Here is a 15,604-nt window from a genome sequence, read left to right on the forward strand (position 1 = left end):
TCATCTGGAAGAACAAAAGGCAAAGAAAATCAAGGGAATCAATAAAAAATACAAAGGAAGGTAACCCAGCTAATCAGATATCAAACTATATTACAAAATGGTAATCATCAAAACTATGAGATACTGGCTAAGAAATAGAATGGTGGTTCAGTGGAATAGATTAGGTACACAATACAATTGTAGTAAATGACTGTAGTAATTCAGTGTTTGATAAATCCAAAGACTCCAGTTTCTGGGGCCAGAATTCACTATTTGATAAAAAAAAAACTGCTGGGAAAACTGGAAAACAGTATGGCAGAATCTAGGTAGATCAATATCTTATACTTTATAGCAAGATAAGGTCAAAAGGGGTACAAGATTTAGACATAAAGGGTGATACCATAAGTAAATTAGGAGAACAAGGAACAGACAGATCTATAGAGAAGGGAAGAATTTATAATGAAACAAGATTGAATGCAAAATGGACAATTTTGATTATATCAAATTTAAAAACAAACAAAAATCTGTACAAACAAAACCAATGTAACCAAGATTAGAAAGGAAAGCAGAAAGTTGGAAAACAATTTTTTACAGCAAGTGTCTGAAACAAAGGCCTCATTTCTCAAATATGTAGAAAACTGAGTCAAATTTATAAGAATATAAGTCATTCCTCAATTGAAAAATGGTCAAAGGATATGAACAGGCAGTTTTCAGATGAAGAAATCAAATCTATCTGTAATTATATGAAAAAAAGCAGTAAATCACTACTGATTAGAGAAATGCAAATTATAACAACTCTGAGGTATCACCTCATACCTATCAGACAGGCAAATAAGACAGAAAAGGAAAATGAAAAATATTGGAGGATGTAGGAAAACTGGGATACTAATACACTGTTGGAGGAGTAGTGAACTGATCCAACCATTCTAGAGAGCAATTTGGAACTATACCCAAAGGGCAATCAAATTGTGCATAACATTAGATCCAGCAAATACCTCTACCAGGTCTGCATCCCAAAGAGATAATAAAAAAGAAGAACAGATCCACGTGCACATTTTGTGACAAAGAATTGGAAATTGAGGGGATGTCCGTTAACTAGGGAATGACTGAACCAGTTGTGGTATAAGAATGTAATGAAAGATTATTATGCTATACAAAATGATGAGCAAGCTGATTTTAGAAAAACCTTTAAAGCCTTAAATGAATTGACACTGAGTGAAGTGATCAGAACTAGGAGAACATTGTATACAGTAACAACATCAGAGGATGGTCAACTATGAATGATGTAGCTGTTCTCATCAATACAAAGATCCAAGATAATTCCAAAGAACTCATGAAAAATGCTAACTACCTCCAGAGAAAGAACTGATGCATTCTGAATGCAGATCGAAGCATAATATTTTTAGTTTGTTTTTTGCATTTTTCTTTTTTTTGGCCTGTTTCTTTTTTCACAACATGATTAATATGGAAATGGTTTACATTATTGCACACATACTGCTTATTGTCTTTAGGATGGGGAAGGTCAGTGAGAAAGGGAGAAAATTTGGAACTCAAAAATTTTTCAAAATGAATGTTAAAAATCATCTTCACATGTAATTGGAAAAAAATAAAACACTAGAGGGGGCGGAGCCAAGATGGTGGAGTAGAAACACACACATACGCTAGCTCCGAATCCACAGCCCATAAAATATCTGTAAAAAAGAACTGCCAATAAATTCCGGAACAGCAGAAGCCACAGAACAGTGGAGCAGATGAGATTTCTGTTCCAGAGAGCCTGAAAACCTCTCTCAAAAGGTTCTTCACGCTGCAGACACGGAGCAGAGCCCAGCCCTGCGTTGGCCGCCCGGCGCCGAGAGGAGGAGATCCCAGCGGGGAGCAGATCCAAGTAGGCTTCAGGGACAGAATCTCCAGCGGCCATGCGGGTCCCTCCACCCACAGGTGACAAGGGTCGGTGAGAGGGTCTCTTTGGCGGGTCGAGAGGGGAGTGGGGTGCCCCCATAACTCAAGCCCCCTCGGGAGGCAGCAGCAGAGGCGGTAGCAGACCGGGACTCCCCAAGCAGGCAGGAGCCTGGATCCATGGTTGAAGGTCTCTGCATAAACCCCCTGAGGGAACTGAGCCTGTGAGGTGGCCCTGCCCCCACCTGAGAACCTGAACTTGATCTCACACTGAATAGCAGCCCTGCCCCCGCCCAAAGCCCTGAGGCTGGGAAGCAGCATTTGAATCTCAGACCCCAAGCGCTGGCTGGGAGGATTCGGAGACGAAGTGGGTGTGAAGAGAATACTCAGAAGTCAAGTCACTGGCTGCGAAAATGCCCAGAAAAGGGAAAAAAACCAAGACTATGGAAGGTTACTTTCTTGGTGAACAGGTATTTCCTCCCTCCCTTTCTGATGAGGAAGAACAATGCTCACCATCAGGGAAAGACACAGAAGTCAAGGCTTCTGTATCTCAGCCCACTCAATGGGCTCAGACCATGGAAGAGCTCAAAAAAAGCTCAAAAAATTTTGAAAATCAAGTTACAGATGTGCAGGAAAAACTGGGAAGAGCAATGAGAGACATGCAAGCAAAGCATGAACAGCAGGTCAGCACCCTGCTAAAGGAGACCCAAAAAAATGCTGAAGAAAAAAAAATAAAACACTATTTAAATATTCTTTGTTATATAGGATGGATCTCTGAAAGAGGGAGAAATACCAGGAAAAAAAATACCAATAAAATTATTTTTTAAAATAATAAAGTTAACAAGGATGAAATGAACAAAGTAGTTGTTTTCTTCCAGATGCAAGAAATTTAGTATAAATAGCACTCAATGTCTACCTATTTAGATGGGTAAAAAAGGAAAATTACAAACGCTGGAGAAGCTGAGAGCAAATGGAGCTGTTAATTGGTTCAACCATTCTGGAAAGACATTTGGAAAAATAACCAAAAAGTAACTAAATTGATCATGCCTTTGGATCTAGAAACACGACTACTAGGCTTAAACCCCAAGAGATGAGAGAAAATGGAAAACAAAGAAAAGAGTTCATTGAAGCATTTTTAAAGGCATAAAAGAGAAGGAAAGGCAGAAGGAAACTCAGGAAATAAGTTGAACAGCTTTGAAAGTTATACACATTGACTTTATCGTGTACAAAAAGGAAAAAAAAAGAAGCTGTATGTAACAAATTTTCAGTTTCATGAACAACCTGCTTTTTTTTCATTCTTTTGTGCAAATGCTCATTTAGTTTTTTTTTAAGTTCACAATTTTTGAAAATTCAATTAATTTACCTATTGCCTAATAAATAAAGTTTATAAATTACTAAGTCTAACATTCAAGGCTTTCTATAACTTTTATTGAACCAATTTTTCCCTACTCTACTATATGAGCCACAGTCGGACACACTGAAATTTCACTTTATCATGGTGATATCATGTTGGTCCTCTTTGAGAACGAAGGACAACAACCAACCAACCATATCCTGCAGTCAAATTAGTTAGTGGCCTTGTCAATCAAATGCATCTTCTTCTTTCCTGATCCAGGTTACCTACGCTCCTGTTTTTCCTCCTTGTTGAAGAATCCTCTTCCTCATATCTTTGTCTTTTAAAATGTTACCCATTTTTCAACTATCACCTCAAATGCTGGGACTCCACAAAGATCTCCCTGATTGGTTACTTCTGGAAATGAATTCTTTCTCTTATGAATTTCTGTATCACTTGTCTATACTACTGATAATTTCAGACAGGAGTAACACACACACACACAAAATCACAGATCTTTTGAAGTACTAAAACACTGGGGAGATGATTTTCATCACAGTAAATACACCATATTCAATACTTCAACCAACATTTAGTAAGCAATTACCATATGCCAAGGCACTGTTCTAGACACTGTAAGACAAAGATCAATGAGATGCTGAACCTGGTTCTGAAAAAGCTAGAGTCTAATAAAGGTAATATCAGGTACAAAACTAATTATGACATCAAGTAGAATATGCCAAGTGAACAGAAAAGAAACGAAATAGTAAGACAGATTTTGGAGGAAGAGATTACTCTGGCTTGAGATATTCCAAATCTTTTGCCTGGAAACCAAAGGCAATTTGGAAAACACCCACCTTCTTCCCAGCCTTATTTCATTCCTCACCACTCCCCCAACAGGCACTGAGCTCTCTTACATCCATTCCTTTAGCTATGCTATTCCCTGTTCTTGGAGCTTTCTCTGGCCCCCCACTTCACCTGATAATAAGGCCCCCAATACAATCTCCTCTGTGGAACCTTCTCAGATCTCACTGATTAGTAATTTCTGCCTCAAGGTCTAAAAAACACTTTACCTTTTAATTCTAATATAATCACCATGTAATATATACTATATTATATAATCAACTAGGCTTCAAGCTCCTTGGCAGGGACTGTGTCGAACTAAACTAAATCTCTACCCTACTGAGAAAAGTTCTCTCAGCTCCCATGCACGAACTCAAGACTACGACTGCTGAATAAAGAACAGGCTTTATTTGATCTGACAAAAACCCCAAAAAGGACTTGTACTCAAAAGTCATAAACAATCAGAATAATGCTCCTTCCCTTTCTAGTCAGCCTTTAATAATCTACAGAGTTCTCTTGCTAATGCTGCTGTGGGATTAAAATTCACCTTCCCCACCTCTCCCATCCCCTGAAAAAATTGTTCAGGGTCACTGGAGAGCTCACCTCTCTCTAAATCTGGACAATTCATACAATTTAAAACACTAAGCTACCACTCTGCTTACATTAGCAGCCCCTCTACTGAGAAGCTTCAAGATCCATAGTCCAGGAACTCAGCCTTGGCACTGCCATTCCTACTATCTACTTGGATTCCTGTAGCTCCAGGTTTTACCTAGAAACTCCTTGCTTCTCTCTTTAACTGCTTCCATCCCCAGGGCTAGAAGGTTCCCAGGAGGGATCTTGGAAATGCACGTTTCATCTCCAAGAAACTGTCTGCATGTGCAGCCTCCTCTCCTCTTTGTAATTCCCTGTTCTTGTTCTTACTCTCCTTCCTACAAGACCAGTTCAAGGGCATAACCCAAGTACATAAACTGGATCAATCCTCCTTCGTTGGTATTAAGAAGGCAAGGGAAGTACCCAGGGCCAGATGAGCTCACATCACATATTTATCAAAGAGTTAATCCTTTCAGGGGAATAGCACCTCCTTAAAGAAACAAAAGAACAGTTCCCAGGGAGCTTTCCCAGCCTCCTCCTGGGTCTACTGTCTACAAATGTACCAGTAGCACATTTTTTTAATGCCAGTAACCAAAAGACAATTTTACTACCACGTGAAGTGGTCCTTTGAACGTATTCCTAATAAAAAGCTAAAAATTACAGATAACTCCCTAGTTTCTAGTGTGAGAAATCTACTGGCTTAAATGGGTAACTTTTGCTTAACCCTTGTACTCAAAGTTCTAAAGACAAAACAGTCACCTCCAAAGTCCTATAGACTTCAATAGATAAAATTTTAATCAATATTTGCATTTGCTAAATTAATCTAGCTTTAGTATATATCTCATACATGGTCAATTAGATGACTAATAGGACAAGTATTTGCAATAAAAGAACAAAATGGAAGGTGCCCTCAATATCCACAGCTCTGTAGAAAAAACAAAAATAGAATTCAAGACTACAGAAATAGCTATGAGAAAAGTGTTAGGTAACACCTCCTATATTCTGCTGTCCCTGCCACCTGTTCTACTTCCCTTCACTGTCACTCCCAAAAAAGGACTGCACCATAGGGTAAAGGGCAGCATCTTCAAATGTAACAAATTTGTATGGTTAAAAAAAACCCGCCACATGTAATTATTAGTGTGACAGTAAGTGGCTCCATCAGTATGTGTTCTAAGGAACACTCTAACCGGGAACCCCTATAGCAAAGAACAAAGATGAGCAGGATACGTGCCAGGGGAAAATATCAGACTGAGCAGAACACGACTCCAGCAGGGTGGATTCTGCTTTCATATACTTAAGAGGGAGGCTAGGGACATGAAGGAAATGTTTTTAAGAACAAAAAGAATGACAAGAAAAGAGGTTGGAGAAAAAGCTATTTGAGATGAAAGGAAAATTATTTCTATGTTAGAGACAGAAGCATATCTGTTTTATATAAATTTCATTCCACTTAAACTTCTGGTCACAAAGGCAGTCAGCAGCAACTCACAAAATCATTGTATTAGGCAAACACCTGAGCTATAGCATCTATGCTAATTATATTTCCTTTAGCTCATTAAAATGAAATATTATTTTTATCACCTTGATTGCAGATCCATAGACTTTTTTTAGTTCTTTTCTGTTACATCTTCCAAAGAGAGAAATCAAACCTTGACTTATTTAGGTGCAAGTAATATAACTGGTGGATTATTCATTCTCTCCTCAACTCCTTTTAACCTCACTTTTGCTCCCCTCCCCACCACTCTCAGAAAACTGTTCACTTTTAAGGTCACCAATATCTGACTACCAGTTCCAATGACCTCTTTTCCATCCTTATCCATCCTTTTCCATGAACTCTCTGAAGGTTTTTCAAATACTGACCACTCCCTTCTGATTCTCTCCTCCAGGGGTTTCAGAGATATCAAACTATTAGTTTTCCAACTCTGTAACTATTCCCTTGTTTCATCATCTTTCCAATTCCTTAATGTAGATGTCCGTGGTCCCCCCCTTTTCTCTGTCTTGGAAATTTTATCCACTCCATTAGCTTCAACTACCACATTTCATATATCTCCAGCCCTGACCTCTCTTTTGTAAACTTTAAACATATAGATCCATCTGTCTGGAGCAGATGATCATTTAAGTTTTCCACCAATACCTCAATGATTTCAGCATGTTTCAATGTTGCTCCTCCCTCCCCCACAAAACTGTTAAGCCTTCTGATTTCACTTCTATTTTACCTTCAATAATCCCTGTCTCTCATATCTGAAGATTACAACTCTATACTTAACTCTTCTTATCCAATCAGCTTCCAATTCTTGTCAATTCTACTGCTTCAAAATGTCTCCGATGTATACTCTCCATTGTAGTCCCACTTGTACTACCTTAACACTGACCCTCAGCATCACCCACCTGAACTACTGCCACAGCCTCCTACCAGGTTATGCAAATGGGTGTGCAATGGGGAAGCAAGATGAAATGTGAAGAGGACTCAGGGGAGCTCTCCCAGTTTTTGGGAATCTCCAAGTCACACCTGATACTCCTATTCACATTCTGACACCTCCATAAGGCTCTGGGGTAAGAGAAAAAAAGGAAACAAATTTAATGACATGATCAATCTGTAGCAGAGCTCTGGGGCATTCCCTCTAGCACTGCCTCATCTACCTCAGTGGCAATTCTCCTTGGAGGAGCCCAGTTCTTGTTGGGATCAAGCAGGCTGACTCATTCCTGCACAATGTTTCTGACAAGGAAAAATCAACTACACATTTTTTGTACTTTAACTTTTTCTCCCCTTTCTTTTCTGTAGTTCAGCCCATAGAATATGTTTGGTATTGGCAAAGAAGACAAAAAAAGTTATTCAATCTCTGGGCATTCATGGCAAAGCATAGGACTGTGGGAACACTGTTCAAGTGGAAAGATGCTTTTTTTAAAAATCCAAAAATATAAGGCTGAAAAGGTTGTTCTAAGTTTTAGAAGAAGGGGAAGAGAATGGTTAAAATGAATTCTAGGCAAGGTATTTTTTAAGTGAAGTTTAGCATTTAATTTTTAAAAATTAAGTTTAACTGAATTTTAGTTCTTTAGTTTGTTTGATAAAAATAATGTCCTTTATGATTGAGATATACCTTACTGAGAATATTGCAAGCTCAGAGCCAGGACAGGCTATGGGACTGCCAGCAATGGGATGAACTTCCACCATACAAAGAGGTTTTTGTTTGTTTTTAACTGAGCACTACTGTAGTAGCAGGAGAAATTGGTGGTGGCAGCAGGCACTTTTCAAATGAGCGAGATGAAATGGCAGTTGGAGCGGGAGACTAAAGATTGAAAAATCAAGTGTTGAAGCAAAGCTTCCTGGGGGTGAGCACAGTAATCTGTGGGGCCACTGCCTGAAGCCTGGGAGCTACTGCTGGCGCCTAAGGTACTAAGATGGTGCCCACTTTCAACAACCAGAATGGGCAGGAGCTGCTGACCTTTCATTTGTAAGAAGAGGGGGCACCAGACTATGACGCAGTCTCTACTTCCTTACTTTCACTCTCTACCTAAGATGGGCAGAAGCTGATTCCAAAACCTCTGAAAAGTTTCTTGTCCAACTTCTGTTTAAACAGTTTGATTTTTTTCCAGTTAGAAATTCAATCAGTATGACTGTTAATTGAATTGTGTTTTCTTATTTGAAAACATGGGAGCTATAGCAGGGAGACAGCACTTCCATGATATTAGAGAGAGACAGACAGGATTACTTTTGGTTCTAAATTCCATGCTTCTGTGCTCTTGGAATAAGAGCAGCACAAAACGGTGCTTCAGAAAGACAGTCTGGGATTAGTGTACAGAGGGACTGGAGGGACACAATCAAGATTCTGGGCTAACAGGAGGCTATGATAAGAGTCTGGGCATTAAACTAAACTGCCAAGGCAAGAAGAATGAAAAATAAGAACCGAGATCCTAACGAGACTGCTGTTTCATTGAACCCAAAGCCAGCAATTACTACTCCAAGATCTGGACTTTTTCCGCAGGCATCTTAAAAAGTCACTGGCAAACTCTACCAGCAATGTGGAACAGGATATGGTGTATCTAATTTTTTTTTAAGGAACACATGTTTATTCTGTGCAATTTTTTTTGGCAGTAAAGTCAAACCAGTTAATTCCTCTTATAAAATCTGTGCTACAATCCATAACTCCCCATTTTCACTTTAAAAGAACCTTCAATCTACCTCCATAATTTAGATTTTATTTTTTATCTGAATCAGACCTTTCAGCAATCAGTGTTTGCAATTAAGCGTGAGCACATTATATTTTAATGTACATATATATCATAATCAGAGAGGATTGTGCATTTGTTGTTTTTTAATACATATTAATAAAGAAACACATGACAGAAACATTGCCATCCATTTCTCCATTAGACATCTTGTCAAGTTACCCAAACTTAAATACTGAAAATTCAAACCACCTGCTAACTTTTTAAACACAACACTTTAAAAAGTATGTTGTGCTTATTTAATGAGTAAAAAAGTAACCTTATAGAAATGAGAAATTTAAAACTGACAACCAAAACAAAACGTTGCACCTTAAAACTGTAGAACAAAATATTTAAGTTCATACCCCTTTCACAATGAAAATAATATATTTCCATGTGGCATAATTCGAAATAAAACATTTTCTCCAATTAAAATATAAGTTATTCACATGTCATATTTCTAAATACACAAATTATTCAATGTTAACTTTTTATTAATGCTCCAAATAAGGTAAAAAACATTCCTTACACATATGTAGTATTTCTCTCTGGGCTCACTTTCCCAAATTCCATCAGCACAAGTGACTGGAGCTCCAAAGAGTGACTGCCTCTCTCCACAGAATGATAAATGTAACCCTGAGGGGCTGGTGGTGGAACTTTCTGGTACTATCACTCACTAGCACCAACCTATGTGCCCTGCACCAAAAAGCAAAACAACCAAAACACTTTTCAATTAGCAAGCCAAAGTTAATAAGCTTTTAAATATAGAAAGCTCAGGGAAAAGTGGGCTCAAGCTTAGAGATAACATAACAAAGGAGTAATTCACAGTTCCTGGTTACTGGGTATCTTGAGGAAGCTCCCTTGAGTGTATGCAGTTCTGTTTCAGATATCAGGAAGGATGTTTTTGTACCAACTTTTCTTACTGTATTACCCAGTAAATAAGCCTGAAAGTTAATTAACTTTGGCTGACTAATAATCAATAAGGAGCACAATGGATGGGTGTTCATGACTCATGATTCACAGTATTAGAAATGGCCCCGATCCTTCAGCCCATGCCCAACCTACTAAATAATAATAAGCTTTCCTGTTATTCAATGGTATTCTAGGAATGCAGTATTTTAAAAGTTCAGTAAGAATAAAGAATATTAAGTATTATTATGTTTTCTACCAGGTAACCACCAAACTGAGTAAACTGTTCTATGTTCAGTTGTTTCAGTCGTGCTTGACACTTTGTGACCCCATCTGGAGTTTTCTTGGCAAAGAAAATGGAGTGGTTTACCTTTTCCTTCTCCAGCTCATTTTCCAGATGAGAAAACTGAGGCAAACAGGGTTAAGTGACTTGCCCAGGGTCACACGGCTAGGTAAGTGTCTGAGGCCAAATTTAAACTGATATTCAAAACACAGACACATTTGTATAAACACATATACTTATTTTCAAATATGTATATAGGTATATACCTATATACACACACCTATGCATACACATATATACACATATCCATATACCTCATACATAAACACATACACACGGCTCACTTTATGTTAAATGCTATTTCCTTACTTGATCCTGCTATAGTAAGAAAGTTAATAGTGGGAGTTAGTTAAATTCTTTCATCTAGATGGCATAATCATGTGGAATACATTAACAGACTTTCCATTAGAAAGTCAGGGTGATTTAAAATTTTAAAATGCATCATCTTAATAATTCTGTTTTATTTTAATGACAAACATGAAAACTCGAAGGATTAAACTAGAAAGCAACTTTTCTCAGTGGGCAGTAACTAAAAAGAACTTGTCAAAAATATTGCCAAATTTAAAACACAATCTATTTGAAATTATCAAATAAAAATTTGAATTGTCAAGCATTACTGCAACATTATGTATTAAAATATAAACATAATATATAATGTTATAATAATTATAATATACTATAATAATAATCTGTATAATTATTATATAACATATAACAATATAAAATGCATGAAGCAACAAAGATTTTGCACTAACAAAATGAATGCACCAAGCATAAGAAGGTAAGCTTTTAGTGGCGAATAAAATATTTCCATCAAATTTATCTGATAAGGGTTTGGTATCTGAGGCATATAATACTTAACATACACATATATGATCAAAAGTCACTCCTCAAAAAATAAGCGGTCAAAAGATATAAACAAACAGTACTCAAAATAACTGAAAACTGTTAATAATCACACGAAAGAATGCTGTAATCACTAAAAATATGAGAAATGCAATTCAAAGCAACCCTGAGTTTGCTTACACCCTAAAAACAGGCAAGGATGAGAAAAAATGAGAATAGTCCAACACACAGTGCATTATGGGTGGAGCTGTGAATCAGTACCATTATTCTGAAAAGCTATTTGCAATTATGTAAATAAAGTGACTAATATACCCATACCTTTTTTACCTAGAGACTTCATTACTAGACTTATACTTCAAGGAGGCCACCGATAAGAAAAAAGCTCCTATATATAAATCAAAGTATTTATAGCAGCGCTTTTGGGGATAGTAAAGAAGTGGAAACAAAGCAGATGTCCATCAATTGGGAAAGCTAAACAAATTGTGGTACATAAAAGTGACAGAATGCTACTCTGCTGAAAGAAAAGATGAATGTGATGAATAAGCACAGAAAAACTTATATGAGCTGAAACAGAGTGAAGAAAACAGAGCAAAAATATATACATACATACGTACATATATATCCACAACAATATAAACGGTAAGAGCCACAAAATAATCAAAAGTGAAAGCTACAAAATTATAAAGAACAAACATGTCTCGAAAGGAGAGATATGAGAAGACACTCCCACCCGCCCTTTGCAGATGTAGAGATCTACAATAATTGCACATCGCACAATTTTCAGCTTTTTCAGTGTATTGATCAGTTATGCTGATTTTTTCCCTCTTCCTTTTTGAAAATTTGTCTTTTAAAGAAATACTATGGTTCTCAGGGAAGGGTAAGGATTCTGGAGGGAACTATGGTTAAAAAAATATATCAATAAAAACTTATTTTAAAAAATGTAAAGTATATCTCCCAGCTCCCCTCGTCCCCCTCCCTTTTTTTTACCTTTAGCCATGTCACACTCCTTTATCATTCTGAAAAAGTTGGAAATCTCTCTATCTAGTCTCTGTTGGCATTCTTGTGCTTTCTGTAAATAAAATCAAGGACAAGAAAATGAAAGCATGTTTATAGAAAAGCCTTACTCCTCTTACCTTAATGATCAATCTCAAATATTAATTGATTATTTAATTCAGTTGCAGACTAACAGATGATGTAATGTTTTTAAACAGAGTTAATCAGAAAAACAATAACTAATAGACTTATTTCCCTAATGGGAAAAATAGCTGGGGGGGTTGGGGGGGGGAATTTCTCCATGAATGTAATAGCTTAAAAATGTACTGTGACTTAAGAAAACATGTGTGCTAAGGTCTTCCATGGCTCTAAATTAATTAAAAGTTAATAAAATATACATGATACAAATTTCTATATACAGAAACTGTATCTGCTTTGAGACAGACAGATGGACACACAATATAAACTTCTGATTACAGAAATCCTATCTACCTTGAGCTGGCTAGCTAGCTAGCAGAATATACACACAGACATAACTACATGAAACCTACAGCTATCTATCCCAAGGCAGATATAATTCTATATACAGAAGTTTGTAGTGTACACACATATATATTTCTATATAAATATCTACATATCTCTATTTATCTATCTCCTTAAACTCTGTTAAAAGTAGCTCCACACATATTTAAGATACTTAGTAAATGAATAAACAGTTTTATGAACAGTTTTGGCATGTTATTAACTTTAATAAGAAATGACACTTTTAAAAATATACCTAAAAAGCTGGTGTTTTAAAAACTACAGATGGTACTAACATTTGGAAACCATAAGTTGATTTTACTTCAGCATCCTATGTATGTACAACTCCCACCTAACTGGTCCAATGAGGATATTATCCAAGCCAGACAAAGCTTGAGAAAAAGGAGGAAAAAATGTCAATTTTAGATAAAAATCTTCATTTTACTTGGGAACTCTGCACACAAGATGCTTAAAAGCAACATAAAATCAGAATTCTATTTCCTTGGATAATATGATGATGACAGTAATGTCCTCTCTTTTGCAAATTTAGAGATTTCAAATGAAAATTCAAATAAATTCTAAACCTTTTTATTAATTTGTCACTTTAATGTTACCTCCTCTCAGGGGATCCCTATAATGGGAAAAAAAGAATAAATAAGCAAAATTATACCTATACATTCTCTCTGTTGTGGAAAAGAAATTGGCATGGTGCTGACCATATTACTACTAATCATCTGTTAACTAGTAAATGATCTAAATTCTTACTAGAGTTACATCATTATGCATCCTCCCCACTGTAACCCCCTAATCCTGTCTCACCCTTTTCATCGATGAACACCCTGCTGCCCCCAAACTGGCTCCATTCTTGTCCAGTGTTTCAAGGTGACATAGATAAGCACCTTTCTCTCCTATTTCACCTCATGCATTTTTAAGCACTAATGAAGTAAGTTTAGCCCAACTGATGCAGAATTATTCATGCTGCAGCATTAGTTCCAATACAATTCTCTTCTAAAAAAAAAAAAAAGCCCAACAACTGTAGTATTCTTTGCACTCCCAGATAAGTACTAGCATTTAAAAATATTGATTAAGTGAGTTGGAAAGGAGGTATGCTTTTTAATTAAAGGCAAAAGCAGAAAAATAGAACACTTGCTACTTCTTCAGTTATGAAGATAAGGGACAAAAAAGGGAAAAGGTCAGTCTGGGGGAAGTGAAAACATGCGCTGCAACCAAATGCATCACTTTTAATTCATTAATAGAAAATAGCCACTCTTGGTATGTACATATTTAGCCCTCGTGCCCATGTGTGATCCAGTATCATTCTTCTCTCATTTCCTCTCCATGATGAAAGCGAAAGTCACACTTAAAAGCACATTCTGTTTTCACTTACACACTATGTATGGGTAGTAAGTGTGGGCATGTCTGAGTTACTGTCTTAGGCTAAGAAGGTAGATCCTTAAAGACAAGAAGTGATACAGTCTAGTCATCTTTACATGGTGGGAGTGATAGATATCTTTGCTCCATTTATTGATCTGATGTGTACTGGAAAAGATTCCTTGATCAATAATTAAATAGTTTTAAAAGGTACCTAAACAGATCAGCTGGAAAAGATTCCAGCTACATGTACAATTTTAATTGCATACAATATGTGTATCTTTGCTCCTGGTACCATTTCTACTATATTAAGTAGCTTAGAAAAAAACAGGAAGAAGATATGACAATACACACACAAAGCACATTCTCCAACTTCCTAGGATTTTCACCAAATGGCAATCATGTATCAGGAAGCCTTAACATTTGTTTACACAGGTGAAAAATTAGATGTTTGGGACCACTAAGCCTTCCCTTTAATTTGTAGTGTCATTTATTCTTCTTAGACATTGCTTTAACACTTTCATTTAAGTCTTAAATTATATTCCAATATAGTTAACTATCTAATTTTGAGTTTCTATAAGAGGCCAGCTCCTCAGGTCTATCACAAGAAATCCCACAAAGAATCTTCACTTCTCAGCATCGTGAAAAGACAATGAGTATCCACACAATGCTTGAATCTTCCTCTCTTTTTTCTCCTTTTTAATTTCTAAAATTAAAATGTTCAATTTGATGTTATGGCAAAAGCCATAAATTCTGCCTTCCCTTTTGCCCTTAAGGCCTACCTAGAGGCCAGAGTGCTGGTCTCAAATGGGACAGGATTTAATTGAGGAGCTAAAAGGAGGGAAGTTCAATCTGTCAGAGGTCCCTTTCAGAAAGGGATGCACTGAGGCCAAGACAATCATCAAAAGCATAGTTACCTTCACCATTAGGACATTTTCTTCATTTTCAGGGAAGTTAATTATTTCCCCAAACCTTCCAATGTTATTTAGAACATTTTTTCTACGTGTGTTATTTGACTTTTAGACAAAAGATAGTGGGTTCCATATTTCTATATAGACTTCTTATTTCCCTTATCACCTAGTATATTTTACATTTTTGATACTTAGAGACAGTAATAGTTCAGTCTTGGGGGTAAGGTAGAGAAACAAGCCTGGTTCTGGGTTACTCTTCAGTCCAAAGGATCAACGGAAGCCACAAATCAGTCCTGTGACTGATTTGGAGATATAGAAATTCATTTTATAGTGATCTTGAGGGTCTGAGGATACCCTGAGAATTCACAGGGAAGACCTGTACCACCATATGTGCCCTAGAACTCACCTGGCCTCTCAGATACTCTCTGCATCAAGCATGGCTTGAGACTAGATTGGACTTTCCAGTTCTCCTCAGCAGACTTCCTAGCTCAGCCTCAGACTGGGCCAGTTTTAGACTGGTCTCTAGAGGAAAGGGGCCAAGGGGCTGAATTCATTAAAGCTTTCACCTACTGGCATTCAAAGTTTTGTTGGCTATAACACATCTATAATCCCTGATGGTAGCAAAAATCTGATAAAACAGTTTTGGTTTTAAGTAACTTAAAAACTAAAAGCTATCCTCAGGACCTGAAGACAGCACAAAACAGACTATCTAAGACTTTGGTTAAATAATAAGCTGACAGCTTGCAAGATATAACTAAGGAAGAGACTTACAGTCCTCAAGATCCATTCTACCTAGAAAATTAGTTAAGTCATTTAGTTATGTCCAGTTTCCACTACAAGGTATCTAAATCCTAGTGAAACTTT

The 15,604-nt window shown here is 36.8% G+C and overlaps 1 protein-coding gene across 9 annotated transcripts in view; it reads right to left on the reverse strand.

Annotated features, from left to right (window-relative positions):
- Positions 1–15,604, reverse strand: part of OSBPL1A (oxysterol binding protein like 1A) — a 324,266-nt gene that overhangs the window by 206,048 nt on the left and 102,614 nt on the right. For 8 of the 9 annotated variants that reach the window (XM_072604414.1, XM_072604417.1, XM_072604412.1 and 5 more), the window contains one exon: positions 11,931–12,012. In XM_072604414.1, the coding sequence (XP_072460515.1) occupies positions 11,931–12,012 (82 nt within the window). Of the gene's footprint in view, positions 1–11,930; positions 12,013–15,146; positions 15,263–15,604 lie in introns of those variants that run through there. The other variant, XM_072604420.1, reaches the window with a different exon arrangement.

Source organism: Notamacropus eugenii, chromosome 4 (genome assembly GCF_028372415.1).
Source record: "Notamacropus eugenii isolate mMacEug1 chromosome 4, mMacEug1.pri_v2, whole genome shotgun sequence".
Taxonomy (NCBI): domain Eukaryota; kingdom Metazoa; phylum Chordata; class Mammalia; order Diprotodontia; family Macropodidae; genus Notamacropus; species Notamacropus eugenii.